Here is a 17,332-nt window from a genome sequence, read left to right on the forward strand (position 1 = left end):
TCAACACTTATGGACTTAGCATCAACTCAACTTGAGTATTAAACTAGCCTTGATCTTGTGCACGGTTCTAAGTTTCCTATTGCTTCCTTATTCCTGAGACTTCATCCCCACCTCACACCCCAGGTTTAGTAATCAGAACCTTGTACCTGAATCCCAAATTTAGTGATCTGTCGTCCCTTTAGTACTGCCTTAGACTAATTCAATCCCTGGTCAGGGTCAGATCCTAGCCCACTGGGTTGGCACTAACTAACAGGCCTAGCTGACGCTTCTTGCCTTCATGAGTATTCTCTTCTTCTACTTACTAGGTTGCTTCTCAAACCAGCAGCATGAGCATTGTCTAGGAACTTGTTAGAAATGCACATTATTGGGCCACACACCCACCGTCTCTAATTCAGTGGTTCTGGGAGTGAAGCTCAGCAATCTGTGTTGCAACAAGCCCTCCAAATGATTCTGATGTGTGCTAACGTTTGAAAACCACTGTATCATAAACCTGCTGCTTTCTAGGGCATCCACCCTCCTGTGTTAATGACCGAGAGCACATCAATATTCTATATTCTCATCTACATGCTCTGTCTGATAGACTATATGCTCAGTGTGGATAACTGATCCTCATTGCCTTCCACATCTTGTGAATTGTTCCTGTCAGCCTGTTCAATCCTATTTGCCTTCGTGTAGAATTAGGAAAGCTGTAATATGTAGTCAGAATTTTGAGAGACAAAAAGTCTACATTATGTATTAATTCTTAAAGCAGAGTCACAAATTAGCATATGTAAGTGTCATTAAATTAGTAATACTAATTGTATTTATTAGTAATAAATACAATATGTATTGTTTTGTAAGGAATAGCATCTAGTGGACAGCTATTGGACAGTACTTTGTATTTTGCTTTGCAATGGACACTGGATAAAGATGATAATTTCTGATTCAAACATGATATAAAAACAATGAAATGGAGACACCTGGGTGGCTCAGCAGTTGAGCGTCTGCGTTTAGCTCAGGGTATGATCCTGGATTCCCGGGATCGAGTCCCACATCGGGCTCCCTGCGTGGAGCCTGCTTCTCCCTCTGCCTGTGTCTCTGCCTCTCTTTCTGTGCCTCTCACAAATAAATAAATAAAATATTTTTTTAAAAAATGTGTTCTGCCGAAAAAATATACTAGTGACTTTGCTAGAATTTCCTACGAGAGTTTATTAGCATTTCCTTTATAAAATGGGAGGTGTTTTCTATAAATTATTTTATACTTATTTTTTGCTGTTGTCATATTTCTTTTTTTTTAAAGATTTTATTTATTTATTTGACAGAGAGAGAGAGAGTAGAAGCCAGGGGGAGAAGCAGGGGGAGAGGGAGAAGCAGTCTCCCCGCTGAATAGGGAGCCCGATGTGGGGCTCGATCCCAGGACCCCAGGATCATGACCTGACCTGAAGGCAGATGTTTAACCGACTAAGCCATCTAGGCACCCTGTTGTCATATTTCTTATTTAAAAATTTTCCAACTTTATTAAGGTATAACTGACAAAACTGTAATGTATTTGAAGTGTACAATTGATAATTTGTTGTATGTCTACATTGAGAAAGGATTTCCACAATCAAGTTAATTAACACATCCACCATCTCACACAGTTACCTTGTTTTGTTTTGTTTTGTTTTGTTTTGGTGAGAACATTTAATTAAAATCTACTTTCTTCACAAATTTCAGTTATACAATACTGTATTATCAATTAGAGTCAGCATGCTATACTTTAGATCCTCAGACTTTATTCATCTTATAATGGAAAGTTGTGTATCTTTTTAACAAACTCTCCCCATCTCCTCCATCCCCTATCCCCTGGCAACCACCATTCTACTCAGTTCCTTTTAGATACTATATATAAGAGATACCAGGTGGTATTTGTCACTGTCTGTCTGGCTTACTTAATTAGCATCATGCCCTCAAGATTCATTCGTATTGTCATAAATGGCAAAGTTTCCTTCTTTTTTAAGGCTGAATAATATTCCATCACCTCTCTCTCTCTCTCTGTCTCTCTCTCTCTCTCTCTGTCTCTCTGTGTGTGTGTGTCTCTCTCTCACACACAACACACACACACACACACACACACACACACCATTTTCTTTATTCATGCATCCAATGACAGACATTTACGTTGTTTCATATTTTGGCTGCAATAAGTATGAAAGTACAGATAACTCTTTGAGATCATGATTTCATTTCCTTTGGAAATATACCCAGGAATGGGATTGTTGAATCATATGGTAGCTCTATTTTTAATCTCTTAGGGAAACTCCATACTTTTTTTTTTTTTTATAAGGGCTGTATCTATTTACATTTACCAATGGAGTATAGGGATTCCTATTTTTCCACATCCTCACCAGTATTTGTTATCTTCTTTCATCTTGTTAATAGACATATAACAGGTGTGAAGTGGATATTTCACTGTGGTTTTGATTTGCATTTCCTTGATGATTAGTGGTGTTGAGCACCTTTTCATATACCTATTAGCCATTTGTATGTCTTCTTTGGAAAAGTATCTATTCAGGCCCATTGCCCGTTCTTAAATTGGGTTATTTGTTTTTGCTATTGAGGTATATGACTTTATCATGTACTTTAGATATTAACCACTTTTCAGGTATATGGTTTGTAATTTTTTTCTCTTATTCCATGGATTGTCTTCAATTTGTTGATTTCTTTTGCTGTGCAGAGGTTTTTAGTTTGATGTAGTCTCCACTGTTTATTTTTATTTTGTGGCCTTTGCTTTCGGTGTCAAATCAAAAATCATTGCCAAGATGTCAAGGAGCTTTTCCTCTGTGTTTTTTTTTTTTTTTCTTTTTTCCAGGAGTCTTACATTTTCGGGTCTTACATTCAGATCTTTAATCATTGCGAGTTGATTTTTTATGTATGGTGTAAGATAGGGATCAAATTCCATTCTTTTGTATGTGGATGTTCCCAGTTTTCCCAACACTATACTTTTCCCCATTGTGTATTTTTTGGCACATGTGTTGAAAATTAATTGACCATATATGAATGGGTTTATTTCTGGGCTCTTTATTCTGTTCCATTGACCTATATGTCTGATTTTATGCCAATAACATACTATTTTGATCACTATAGCTTTATTTTTAAAAAATATTTTATTTATTTATTCATGAAATACCCAGAGAGAGAGAGAGAGAGAGGCAGAGACACAGGCAGAGGGAGAAGCAGGCTCCATGCAAGGAGCCCAACGTGGGACTCAATCCCTGGACTCCAGGATCATGCCCTGGGCCAAAGGCAGGCGCTAAACCACGGAGCCACCCAGAGATCCCTGATTAGTATAGCTTTAAAATGTAGTTTGAAATCAGGAAGTGTGACACCTACAGCTTTGCTTTTCTTGGTCAAGATTTTTTTTATTTATAGACTCTTATCATTCCACATGAATTTTAGAATTATTTTTTCTCTTTCTGTGAAAAATATTTTATTTTTTTTAAGATTTTATTTATTTATTCATGAGACACACACACACAGAGGCAGAGACACAGGCAGAGGGAGAAGCAGGCTTCCCTGTGGGGAGCCTGATGTGGGACTCAATCCTGGGACCTCGGGATCATGACCTGAGCCCAAGGCAGATGCTCAACCACTGAGCCACCCAGGTGCCCCAATATCATTTTAATTTTGATAGAGATTGCATTAAATCTGTATATTGCTTTGGGACTATGGATGTTTTAACAATACTAGTTTTTTCCAATCCATCAGCATGAAACATTTTTAAATTTATTTGTATCAGATTATAGATTATAGATCTTTCACCAAGGTTTACATTTATCTTGAATATTTTATTCTTTTTTTTAAGATTTTATTTATTTATTCATGAGAGACACAGAGAAAGGCAGAGACATAGGCAGAGGGAGAAGCAGGCTCCCTACTGGGAGCCTAATGTGGGACTCAATCCCCAGACCTGGATCACACCCTGAGCTAAAAGCAGATGCTCAACCACTGAGCCACCATAGGTGCCTATATAGAAGATCATGTCATCTGCAAAAAGAGATAATTTTCCATTTCCTTTCTGATTTTGATGCCTATTATTTAATTTTTCTTGCCTGATTGCTCTGGCTAAGACTTCCAGCACTGTATTGAATAAAAGTATTGAGCACAGGGCAGCTCTGTCTTGTTCCTGATCTTAAGGATTAAGTTTTTCACTATTTAGTATGACGTTACCTGTGGGTTTGTCATATACCACCTTTATTATGTTCAGGTAACCTTTTCAAAAACCAGCTCTTAATTTTTTTGGCTTTTCTATTGTTTTCTAGTCTCTGTTTCATTTATTTCTACTTTAATCTCTGTTATTTCTTTCCTAATATCTTTAGGATTAGTTTGTTCTTTTTCTAGTTTCTTAAGGTATAAAATTAGGTTATTTATATGGAGTCATTCTTGTTTCTTAATGTAGGCATTTATTATTATAAACTTCCCTCTTAGAACTTCTCATAAAAGTAAGCATTCCAAAATACACATAAGACAAAATAATTTAAATTTTATTAATCAGGACAGCCCGGGTGGCTCAGCGGTTTAATGCTGCCTTCAGCCCAGGACGTGATCCTGGAGACCTGGGATTGAGTCCCATGTCGGGCTCCCTGCATGGAGACTGCTTCTCCCTCTGCCTGTGTCTCTGCCTCTCTCTCTCTCTCTCTGTGTCTCTCATGAATAAATAAATAAAATCTTTAAAAAATTTTTTTATTAATCAGATATTTTAATATGCAGGCAGAAATGTTATTCAAATAATTTTACCTAAGCAAAGCCTTAAAAGAAACTTCTTTATTAACATCTTTTCAATGCAAATTGTGAGGTTTAAAATAACTTTAATTTTGCTTTTTAATTGTATAAGAATACATATTAATTATTGGAAATTGAAACTGTAAATAAGCCAACAAAATAAAAACCAGTAGGATTCTTTTGAACCATTAACATGTACAAGTAATACATATTCTTAGAGGTAATACATTTTTCTTGTATTTCTTATAAGTAATACATGTGTTTTATATTCTTATTTGTATTGAGCAAATAGATTAAGTGAATCAAAAATTAAAATTTGGTAAAAAAAAAAAAATAGGGACACCTGGGTGGCTCGGTGGTTGAGCATCTGCCCTTGGCTCAGGATGTGATCCCCGGGGTCATGGAATTGAGTCCCACATTGGGCTCTCTACAGGGAGCCTGCTTCTCCCTCTCCCTGTGTCTCTGCCTCTTTCTGTGTCTCTCATGAATAAATAAATAAAATCTTTAAAAAAAATTTTATTGAGACTTTTTTGTAGCCTAACATATGGTTTATTTTAGTAATTTTTTATGTGCACTTAAGAAGAATATGTATTTTGCTCTTGTTCGTTGGAATGTCCTTTTTTTTTTCCTAAGATTTTATTTATTTTTTCATGAGAGACGCAGAGAGAGAGAGGCAGAGACATAGGCAGAAGGAGAAGCAGGTTTCATACAGGGAGCCTAACGTGGGACTCAGTCCTGGGACCCCAGGATCACACCTTGAGCCAAAGGCAGATACTCAACCGCTGAACCACCCAGGCATCCCGGGTGGAATGTCCTATATAAATGTCTGCTAGGTCTAGTTTGCTTACGATGTTGTCCAATTATCTAAATATTTAAAATATAAAAATATTTGTAGATCAAGTTTTAAGAAGTCAAATGTGTCCTCCTACCTCAAAAAAATACAACAATATAGAAGGTTGGCATTTAGAATTTTCTAAAAATTCTAAAACTGGAATTCTACTCTGGAGTATGGCGGCCCCTGCTCCATGGGTAAAGGCCTACAAGAACAGGTCTAAGGGCAGTAGTGGCCACTGTTGTGGTCAGGCTTCATTTAGACAATTTAAGAGACTATTATAATACTACTTCTCATACCCCTACCCAGGGCTTAAGCCACAACATTAAGTCCTGAATCTTGAGTAAGTGCATTCAGGTCAATAAACCCAGCTACTTCTGGGGTATAAGGACAGAGGTGGAGGGGGGTTCTCTGGTCACATGCCCATTGTCATATTTCCTTCACCATAAAATGGGTACCTTAGTACCAGTTTCACAATCACTTGATAGGCCATGGTTACAGATTCACTTCAGGACCTCTTTTCCAAACAAAAAGCTGTGTTCTGCTGCAGAGGGCGTGCCTTTGCTCCAACTCTATGTCTGTATTATAGGTTCCTTATCAAGGCTTGCCAGAGACTCCTCATAGTGTATTTATCTACCATGCATATCTCTAGTGCCTTGGAGAGTCTGCGTCTTATGGTCTAAATGTTAGCACTGCTCACAGCCTGGATCTGTAATAGAGCCCTTTCTTATTTTGAGCCTCACTCAAAATTGATAACTTATGAGTTACCCAATAAGTGAATTGAAGCAATGTTTTCAAATAAAGTTTCTGTTGTCTGCAAAATCCAGAGACCCATCAGATGCTGTGTCTCTTTCTTAAAGATAAGGGGTAATAGGTACAAAAAAATTGATCTTATGGAAGGATGAACTGGCATGACCAGACTATTCATTAATATGACAGGCTTCCAACTTTTGGTAGGGTTTACCTCCTACCCTCTGGCACATTACCATAGAACTTTCCACTTTTTGTTCACTGAATCTGATTAACATGATGTTTTATCAATATAGTGGACCAGCACTATATACCATGAAATGTGGACTATCGTGTGACAGAGAACAGAAGCATTAATATAGCATTGGAGCAAGACAATGAATGTGTACTTCTGTCCTTTCCATGTAACTATTATCCTCATTTCCTCTTTTTTGCTGATGGAGATTGAAAATACTGCATTTGCCAAAACACCCATCACATACTAAGTATTAAATATGTTGTAGCAAACCAGTAACACTTGGCACAGTAGCTATAATTAAAACTACCACTTGGTTGAGTTTTTGGTAGTCCACTACTTAATGCTACAATCTGTCTGGTCTCTGCAGGGGCCATAAAAGTGCATTGAATGGGGGATATGATGGGGATTACTACCCAGCATCCTTTAAGTTTTTGAGAGTGACTCACTTAGCCAATGCATAAAAACCCATTATTTCTACTGATTTGCCATCTTGGTTGTTGGGGGAGGGTGCTAATTTAGGAGCTTTTACTTGCCCTTCCCATATAATGATTCAAATACTACAGGTCAGGAAGATAATGCAAGGATTAGGAGCTGCTAAGGAAATCTGTCTCAATGCACTCAAGGATAGTGAAATAACCAGAGGGTATTGTATGGACCCTTTGGAACAACTGCAAAACAACAACAAAAATAGAACAAAGAATCAATCTACCACCTGGCATCCTAAATCCCCACTCTAACCAAGAGCCATGATGAAAGGCCAGGACTAGGATGAGCAAGTGAAACACTTTGGTGCAGATTTTAATGAAACACTCTCGAATGCATTGTATGACCTTCACTTGCATGACCCTAAGAATGTATACCTCCTTGCATGCTGTACCCAGGCATCTTACTTGCTTCACCTTAGTCCTGGCCTTCTGTGATGGCCTCACTCCAAGTATAGAGCTCTTGCATATCCCAGTACTTCCCCTCCCTCTTCTACTCTCCTCCCTCTTATACCTCCTACCAACTCACCACACAGGAGAATCTTAGTAATTATGAAGCTTCAGCATACCAGGGATTACAACCACACTACTTACTACCAGCAATGAGATGCTTGCTGCCATCTGACTCAATGGCCCAGTTTCAGAATCTCATCCCAAGGGGACTCCTTTCTAGGGCCATTCCCGGCACCAGTTATGTTCCTTTGGCGTCTCTGAGAGAGCAGAGTTTATGACAAAGATGTAGATACAGGAAGTTTATTTGTAAGGTGATCCAAGAAAGCAGGTATAAAGAAATTTGGGGGGAAAGACAGGAAATGCAAGAGTATTTCTGAGATGGTAGCTCTGTGAGCAACTGGAATTTAATAATCCTGGGGGCCCTCTGACAAATTGTGAGGTATATGCCTCAGGATTGTCCCTCCAGAAGAAAGGTGGAAGTCTTCTATTATTCCTATCTCCCAAGTGTGGAGGGTAGCTCTCTTATAGATCCAAGCTGTGTGTTCCTTGTAAACTGAGCACATCCTCCTGGTTTAGTTGAAAGCCCTGAGGCCGAAAGGGTGGTGAGGACTAGGCAGGTATGGGAGGCTGAAATCAGAGACAGGCTGAGAGAATGTGGCAGGAGAGCCCTTCTGATCTCTACCATGCCACCTCAGTGATAATATGGGCATTTTTAATACCACTGTGTGCTATGGATTGCCTGCTTCTGCATTTCTCCCAGACAAGGAGTATATCCTTATGTCCCTCAAATATGTGAGCAATCCAACCCTTGAATCCCATTCTGAGGGTCTATTTGAGGGGGGGGGGGCATATTCCATACTATTTAGGGAATCAGATGGTGCTCTCAAGTGAGGTAATTCAAGGACAGTTAATAAACTTTTTCAAAGGTATGGGCAGGCATATCATAATGAAGAATATAGTGTCCCATGGCAAGAAACAGCAGGAACACCATTATTTCCCTCAGTCCACAGGCAGAGGAGAAGGAGAATTATCAGAACCTGGAGACAGAGTGTGCTGTGTGGGGAGAGGTACTAATAGGAGCCGGGACCTTGGTTAGTAATACAATCAAGTAAAAGGTGGTCTGTTTTTCATTGTCACCACACAAGAGCAATTGTAAACATCGTGAGTGGTAAAATGCATCAAGCTCCACCATGACAGCCTGGCCATCTTGCCTCTATCCACATAAGCCACGCAGGCAATGGCTTGAGCCCCCAATCTGAGTCTTGAAAGAAAGTAAAGCTCAGTACCTGGACAAGGCCTGGGTTAGGTGGGCATTTGGTCCTCAGTAAGTGAGTGGTGAGTCCACCCACCCACCCACCCTCCCACATGGGGACTTCCTCTCCCACGACTCAGGGCTTTGTCTTCTTTGTGTTCTCTCTTCCTGCTCCTCTGTTCACTCAGCTCAAACCAGCCCGGGCATTCCCCTCTTGTTCCTAAATCCTTTCCAGACCCACCTCCCTTATCCTTGCCCTCTTGCTTACAAATCCTTAACAGAGCTTTTACTTTTTCTACTGGAATCTTTCTGGTGTTTTGCTCTAGCAGTGCCATATCCACTGGTCAGTCTTATTTGGCAGTTCTTGGGCAGAGGGCACCGCCTGAGTGTGTAGCTGTCTGACCAACTTACTACCGTCTGAGGGTCTGTGTCTATCAACCTTTATTAAAAACATGCAGCCTCCCACCTCCTGGAGCATCCTATCACATTTCTTGTCTCCAGCCAAGATCTCACCCTTCAAAAGAACCTCATTCAATTTGACTTCCTATGTGACCTTATTTCATTCTATCACCATGATCCCAATTAATGGGATCTAATCCAAACTGCTGAAGGACTGAACCTACTGCTGGTGCCAAAAGCTGACACTCAGGGAGCTGCGGTGGGGCTTGTGCTGGGGACACCTTGGTAAGGTCCCTAGCTCTGCTCCCTAATGGTCACCCTTAGTAGTCCTGGGAAAGAGCTTGAGGAGTAGGGATCACCAGTGTCCCAGTTGGGAGACAAACTGTTCTGGTCTGCCTGGAATCAGGGGTTTTGTAGGATACATGACTTTTAATGCTAAACTAAGAAAGCCCTGGTCACTCTAGTCTGGGACAGCTCAAGAGACTGGAAGGGAATCCTTTCACTCCCTATTTGGTGCAAAGGCTCCTCCACTGATTTTGCTCAATAGGTGAGGGTGTAAGCAGGGGTTTTTGCCTGAGCTCAAGTGCTCTGTCCCTGTCCAGGTAAGTGGTGACAAGAGATAGGCCCAGGTAAATCCATGCTGGCCCTCGCATCCTGTCTGAGCATGTAGGGAAGGGAGACCCGTACACAGGGAGAACAGAGAAACAGCCATGTTTGTTTTCTCTGAGATGGCAAGGCTCCATCAAGATAAGAGAAACCCTGGAAATAATGATACAGTCCCTTACCAGGTAAGTTTGCTGTTGCCCAGTGATGCCTGTGTACGGGGTCCAGAAGAAGGTATAAAACAGACTTTTTCTTCAGGTGGACACTGTGGGGAAAGAATTTGGAAATGCATCCTAGACAATTTCCCTAGGCGCAGGCTGCTCCACTGCCACCATTCAAGACACAGAGGCACACACACATGGCCCCTCATCTCCTCCCCTCTTGCTGCTCCTGTTTCAGATTACAGCCCCCTCCTAGGCTACCAGATGCACAAAGGGGAGCCAAGACTTTTGGCTGATGGATTTCAGTCCTAACAGCCTCCTCTTGGTCTCACAGATGTCCTGATATCGCCATTTTATGATGGGGGGTGGAGGGATGCTGCATCTCCCCCTGAAGAGATGGGCTGAGGCATAGGTGTGGTACGTGTGTGCAGGCTGGAGGCCGCTTCTAATGTAAGTTAAAGCTTCCTTGAACAGTGAGGACTGACAGGAGGCCAAAGACAAAGCCACTCTTCTGTGCTGACAAGAGAGGACCTGTGCCCGCCCAGGCATGGGGCTTACTCGAAGACCAACATACAACACAGCATGGAGCTCTGGGGTCAGGCAGTTTCCAGTCCCAGCTGTGTCCCTTATGGTTTGTGGCACAGGTAAATGACTTGATCCCTGTGAACCTCAGTTTCTTCATCTGTGAAAAGGGGTGATCCAAGCAACTTCACAGAGCTGTCGTGGAAAGGCATACGATCACAGCTACGGGCATACACACATGGTCTAGTCAGTGCCATAGAAACATATTAGGCGTGCATCCATGCATTACCGCTGTCTCTGTATTTTCTGAATGTAATCTTTGACATCTGGGATCTTGCTGATCCTGTAGGAACCACCCCTCTCAGGGTGGGTGAGCTAATTCCTAGAGGTAGCAAATCACTCCCATGTGAGTGTACCTCTCAGATGAGATCAGACATATTCAGTTGGCATGGCCATAGTGTGACTGTACCTTTCGATGTAAACCAACCACTCTGGAGCCCACAACCCAACCATGTCCTCAACCACCTCAAACCAGTCTCCCAGAGGGCTCTTGAACTCTGGGATACTCTTCACCTCAGGGCCAGGTACCAGAGAACAAGGGATAGTCCCTAACCCCCCAAACCTGCTATAATTATTCAAATTAGCCCATCCTCAGCCTGCTTACCCTGCCTCACCCATCCTTGCCATGGAGATGACAATGAAGTCTCCTGCCCACAGCTTGCTCTCTTCCCTTCACCTCCTGACTGACCCTGGTGCTTACCCCTGTGGCCCTGAGAGCCCTGGCATGGGTCCCATTTCTGGGGATCTGCAAGTCTCATTTTATTGCACTTTGCTTTATTATGCTTTGAGAATGTTGCTTTTTTTCTTTTTTTCTTTTTTTCTTTTTTTTTTCTTTTTTTAAGATTTTAATTTTATTTAATCATGAGAGACACAAAGAGAAAGGCAGAAACAGACAGAGGGAGAAGAATCCTCACAGGGAGCCTAATGTGGGACTTGATCCTGGGACCAGGATCACACCCTGAACTGAGAGCAGACATTCAACCTCTGAGCCACCCAGGAGTCCCTCTTTCTTTTTTCTTTTTTCTTTTTCTTTTTCTTTTTTCTTTTTTTTTTTACAGATTGAAGGTTTGTGGCAACCTTGCATGGAGCAAATCTATGTGCACCATTTTCCCAACAGCATTTACTCACTTCATGTCACGTTTTGGTAATTCTTGCAATACTTTATCATTTTTCATTACTATTATTGTATCTGTTATTGTCTGTGATCTGTGATCAGCGATCTTTGATGTTACCACTGAAATTATTTGGGGGACTCCACAAATCACACCCATATAAGATGGTAAACTTCATTGATAAATATTTTGTGTGTTCTGACTGCTTCTCAGACTGGTCATCCCCCCATGTCTCTCCCTGTCCTTGTGCTTCCCTACTCCTTGAGACACAACATTGAAATTAGGTCAATTAAAACTCTGCCATGGCTTCTAAGCGTTCAGGTGAAAGTCAGAGTTATGCGTCTCTTGTTTTATATCAAAGGGTAGAAATGATTAAGCTTGATAAGGAATACATGTTGAAGGCAGAGACAGGCCAAAAGCTAGACCTCTTGTGCCAAACAGCCAAGTGGTGAATGCAAAGGAAAAGTTCTTGAAGGAAATGAACAGTGCTACTCCAGTAAACACGCAAGTGATAAGAAAATGAAACCGACTTATAGCTGATATAGAGAAAGTGTGAGTGCTCTAGACAGAAGATCAAACCAACCACATTTCCTTGAGCCAAAGCCTAATCCAGAGTAAGGCTCTAACTCTCTTCAATTCTATGAAGGCTGAGAGGTGAGGAAGCTGCAGAAGAAAAATCTGAAGCTAGCGAAGGTTGGTTAAGGGAAAGAAATTGATGGATTTGAAGGGCCCTGGGGCAACCCCTGCCTAGAATTCCCCTTCCAGTGACCCATTTTCAACTGTTCCCTACCCCCCATCTGTCAGTTGAGGTTTTATGTTACGAATAACTTTAGCAACACTTGATTAGACTATTAGGGTGTTCAAGATTGATGGAGAAGTTGAAAAGCCAGGGGCAGAGACTTCACACATCCAAGGGAAGCTGGTAGATAGGAGGACTAAATCTCACTTGGTCGTGGTGAATAATCCTTTTAATGTACTGTTGGATCCTATTGACTAGTATTTTGGTGGGCATTTTTGCTCCATGTTCATCAGGGATATGGGTCTATAATTCTACTTTTTGGTGGGGTCATTGTCTGGTTTTGGGATCAAGGTAATGCTGGCCTCATAGAAAGAGTTTGGAAGCTTTCCTTCTTTTTCTATTTTTGGGAATAGTTTGAGGAGAATAGATATTAACTCTTCTCTAAATGTTTGGTAAAATTCTCCTGGGAAGCCACCTGGCTCTGGACTCTTGATTGTTGGGAGATTTTTGATTACTGCTTCAATTTTCTTGCTGGTTATGGATCTGTTCAGGTTTTCTATTTCTCCCTGTTTCCGTTTTGGTAGTTTATATGTCTCTAGGAATGCATCCATTTCTTCCAGATTGCCTAACTTGTTGGCATATAGTTGCTCATAGGATCTTGTTTTGATTTGTATTTCTTGGTGTTAGTTGTAATCTCTCCTCTTTCTCTCTCTCTCTTTTAAAATATTTTATTTATTTATTCATGAGAGACACAGAGAGAGGCAGAGACAGAAGCAGAGGGAAAAGCAGGTTCCCTGCAGGGAACCCTATGTGGGACTCTATCCCAGGACCCTGGGATCATGTCCTGAGCCAAAGGAAGCCACTCAACCAACCACTGAGCCACCCAGGCGTCCTGATCTCTCTTCTTTCATTCATGATTGAAAGAGAAAAGAATTAGAATGGAAAGACTAAAGAATCATGGGGGAAAAACCCTGCTGGGGTTTTGCAGTTCTCAATGATCAGTAATCATTGGCTGGATGTTCTTGTTGATCTTCTGGGGGAGGGACCTGTTGCACTGATTCTCACACGTCTTTGCCTAGGTGAAATTGCACCACCCTCGCCAAGGGGCCAGGCTAAGTGCTCTGCTTTGGATTGCTCTAGGTGGCTTTTGTTCCCTGAAAGCTTTTCATGGTACCTTTAGAGTTTGAGAGTGAAAATGGTGGTTCCCCCATCTCTAGCCACCGAGCTGAAAGCCCAGAGCCCCACTTCTCAGTGTACCCTCGGGGGGAAAAGCAGTCAATCACTTCTGTCTCCCTGGTCCTGGTCTGCACTCTGTGCTCACCCAGTCTGTGACTGAGCATTTCTGTTTCAGGCACGCTCAAGTCTCCAAGCCCTGCAGATTCATGTGGTGTGCACCTGCACCACTCCTGGAGGAGGAAAGAGGAGTCTCACTGCAGTTCAGCCACTTGCTGGGCTCCTGCTCAGACAGCGGTCACCCACCCTGCCGAGATTGGAGGTATATGGCAACCCCCCCGCTCCTGGGCTCACTCATTACAGTTGGCTTCCCCCCTCTGATGCCTGGGAGCTCTGCTGCACTCAGGCACCTCCAGTCTTCCTGTGACTCCAAAGATCCTGAACCACACTCTCCCACCTGGGATTTCCCCCACACTTGGCCATCTGAGCACCTTTCAGGCAGAGACATCCCTCATTGGAGCCGACTTCTAAAAGTTCCAATTTTGCCCTCCACTGCTATAACACTTTCTGGTAGCTGGCTGACAGAGGTTCCCTTCCCCTGTGGTTTATCTTCCCATAGAGTGCCTTGGATTCACTTCTCCGCACCTCCTAGCTTGCAGAAAGTGTTCACTTTTCTGTTTGTAGAGTTGCAGCTGTTCTTTTCTTAGATCTCTGGTTGAGTTTGCAGGTGTTCAGAATGATTTGATAGCTATCTAGCTGAATTCCTGGGACCAGACTAAACTAAGATCTAATCCTCCACCATCTTGGATTCACCTCTCCCATTTTATATATATATATATATATATATATATATATATAGTGAAAGTTTCACCATCTTCATGCTGATTTAAATTATTTAAATATATATATGTGTATAATATATATATACCACTTTTTTATCCATTCATCAGTAGATGGACATTTGGGCTGTTTCCATAGTTTGGCTATTATAGATAATGCTGCTATAAACATCGGGGTGTATGTATCTCTTTGAATAACTATTTTTGTATTCTTCGGGTAAATACCTAGTAGTGTGATTTCTGGATCAGAGGGTAGTTCTGTTTTTAACTTTTTGAGGAACCTGCATACTGTCTCTCACAGTGGCTGCACCAGTTTGCATTCCCACCAACAGAATAAGAGGGTTCCCCTCTCTCCACATCCTTGCCAATACCTGTGTTGTTGATCTGACAGGTGTGATGTGATATTGTAGTTTTGATTTGCATTTCCCTGATGATAAGTGATTTTGAGCATCTTTTCATGTGTCTTCTTTGGAAAAACATCTATTCATGTCTTCTGCCCATGTTTTAATTGGATTATTCATTTGGGGGGGTGTTGAGTTTTATAAGTTCTTTATGTATTTTGGATATGTCACTTGCAAATATCTTCTCCCATTCCATAGGTTGCCTTTTAGTTCTGTTGATTGTTTCCTTTGGTTTACGGAAGCTTTTTGTTTTGAAGAAATCCAATACTTTATATTTGCCTTTGTTTCCCATGCCTCAGGAGACATATCAAAAAAAGTTGCTATGGCCAATGTCAGAGAAGTTACAAACTGTACTTTCTTCAAGGAGATTTCTGGTTTCAGGTCTCATATTTAGGTCCTTGATCCATTTTTTAAAGATTTTATTTATTTATTCATGAGAGACACAGAGAGACAAGCAGAGACACAGACAGAGGGAGAAGCAGGTTTCCTACAGAGAGTCCAATGTGGGACTCGATCCTGGAACTCTGGGATCATGTCCTGATGCTCAACCGCTAAGCCACCCAGGCATCCCCTTTAATCTATTTTGTTTTTTGTTTTTGTTTTTTTTTAAAGATTTTTAATTTATTTATTCATGAGAGAGAGAGAGAGAGAGAGGCAGAGACACAGGCAGAGGGAGAAGCAGGCTCCATGCACCGGGAGCCTGACGTGGGATTCGATCCCGGGTCTCCAGGATCGCGCCCTGGGCCAAAGGCAGGCGCTAAACCGCTGCGCCACCCAGGGATCCCTCTATTTTGAATTTATTTTTGTATATGGTATAAGAAAGTGGTTCAGTTTCATTCTTTTGCATGTAGTTGTTCAGTTTTCTCAGCATCATTTGTTGAAGAAACTGTCTTTATTGCATATTCTTTCCCGCTTTGTCAAAGATTAATTGACCATATAATTATGGGTTCATTTCTGGGCTTTCTATTCTGTTCCAATGATCTATGTGTCTATTATTATGCCAATACCATACTGTCCTGATCACTGCAGCCTTGAAATATAATTGGAAGTCTGGAATTGTGATGCCTCCAGCTTTACTTTTCTTTTTCAAGATTGCTTCAGCTATTTGGGGTCTTTCAAGTTTCCATACAAATTTAGGATTATTTGTTCTAGTTTTGCAAAAAAAATGCTATTGGTATTTTGATAGAATTTGCTTTAAATCTGTAGATTGCTTTGGGTAGTATAGGTATTTTAACAATATTTTTCCTCCAATCCATGAGCATGGAATGTCTTTCCATTTCTTTGTGACCTCTTCCATTTCTTTCATCCGTATTTTATAGTTTTCAGAGTTTGGATTTTTTACCTCTTTGGCTGAGGTTTATTCCTAGATACCTTATTATTTTTGTTGCAGTTGTGAATGGAATTGATTCCTTAATTTCTCTTTCTGCTGTTTCATCATTGGTGTATAGAAATACAACAGATTTCTGTACATAGATTTTGTACCCTGCCACTTTACTGAATTCATGTATCAGTTCTAACAATTTTTTGCTGGAGTATTTGGGTTTTCTACATAGAGTATCATGTCATCTGCAAATTGAAAGTTTCATCATCTTCATGCTGATTTAAATGCCTTTTGTTTCTTTTTGTTGTCTGATTGCTGAGGCTAGGACTTCCAGTACCATGTTAAATAACGATGGTGAGAGTGGACATCCTCGTCTTATTCCTCACCATAGGGGAAAAGCTCTTAGTTTTTCCCCAATGAGGATGGTATTAGATGTAGATTTTTTGTATATGGGCTTTATTATGTTGAGGTATGGTCCCTCTTCTCCTACTTTGCTTAAGGTTTTTTATCATGAGTGGGTGTTGTGCTTTGGCAAATGCTTTTTCTGCATCTACTGAAAGCAATATATGGTTCTTATCCTTTCTTTTATTAATGTAGTGTATCACATTGCTTGATTTGTGAATATTGAAACCAGGAATAAATCCCAGTTGATTAGGAGGAATGACTTTTTTTAATGTGTTGTTGGATTTGGTTTGCTAGTATTTTGTTTAGGATTTCTGCATCAATGTTCATCAGCGATATTGTCCTGTAGTTCTTTTTTTGTGTGTGTGGTGGTATCTGTCTGCTTTTGGTATCAGGGTATGGTGGCCTCATAGAATAAATTTGGAAGTTTCCTTCCTTTTCTATTTTTTGGAATAGTTTGAGGAAAATAGATATTGACTTTTATTTACATATTTGGTAGGATTCCCCGGGGAAGACATGTGGACCTGGACTTTTGTTTGTTGGGAGATTTTTGATTACTCATTCAATTTCTTTGCTTGTTTTCAGTCTGTTCAAGTTTTCTATTTCTTCCTGTTTTTGTTTGGCTAGGTGATATGTTTCTGGAAATTTATCTATTTCTTGTAAATTGTCCAATTTGTTAGCATATAATTTTTCATTATATACTCTTATTGTTTATATTTCTGTGATGTTGGCTGTTATTTCTTCTCTCTCATTTGTGAATTTGTTTATTTGGGTTGTTTCTCTTTTCTTTTTGATAAGTCTGGCTAGCAGATTATCAATTTTATTAGTTTTTTCAAAGAACCAGTAGCTGGTT

General features: G+C 40.8%; 1 protein-coding gene across 2 annotated transcripts in view; it reads left to right on the top strand.

Annotated features, from left to right (window-relative positions):
• The window catches only part of NOX5 (NADPH oxidase 5), a 109,731-nt gene that overhangs the window by 36,540 nt on the left and 55,859 nt on the right, over positions 1-17,332 (top strand). For both annotated transcript variants that reach the window (XR_007407275.1, XM_025472346.2), the window contains exon 2: positions 13,695-13,838. Coding sequence is in view for 1 of the 2 variants with exons in the window: in XM_025472346.2 (XP_025328131.1) it covers positions 13,726-13,838 (113 nt within the window). In the remaining variant the exon portion in view is untranslated. The remainder of the gene's footprint in view (positions 1-13,694; positions 13,839-17,332) is intronic.

The sequence above is a fragment of the Canis lupus genome, chromosome 30 (assembly GCF_003254725.2).
Source record: "Canis lupus dingo isolate Sandy chromosome 30, ASM325472v2, whole genome shotgun sequence".
NCBI classification, from domain to species: Eukaryota; Metazoa; Chordata; class Mammalia; order Carnivora; family Canidae; genus Canis; species Canis lupus.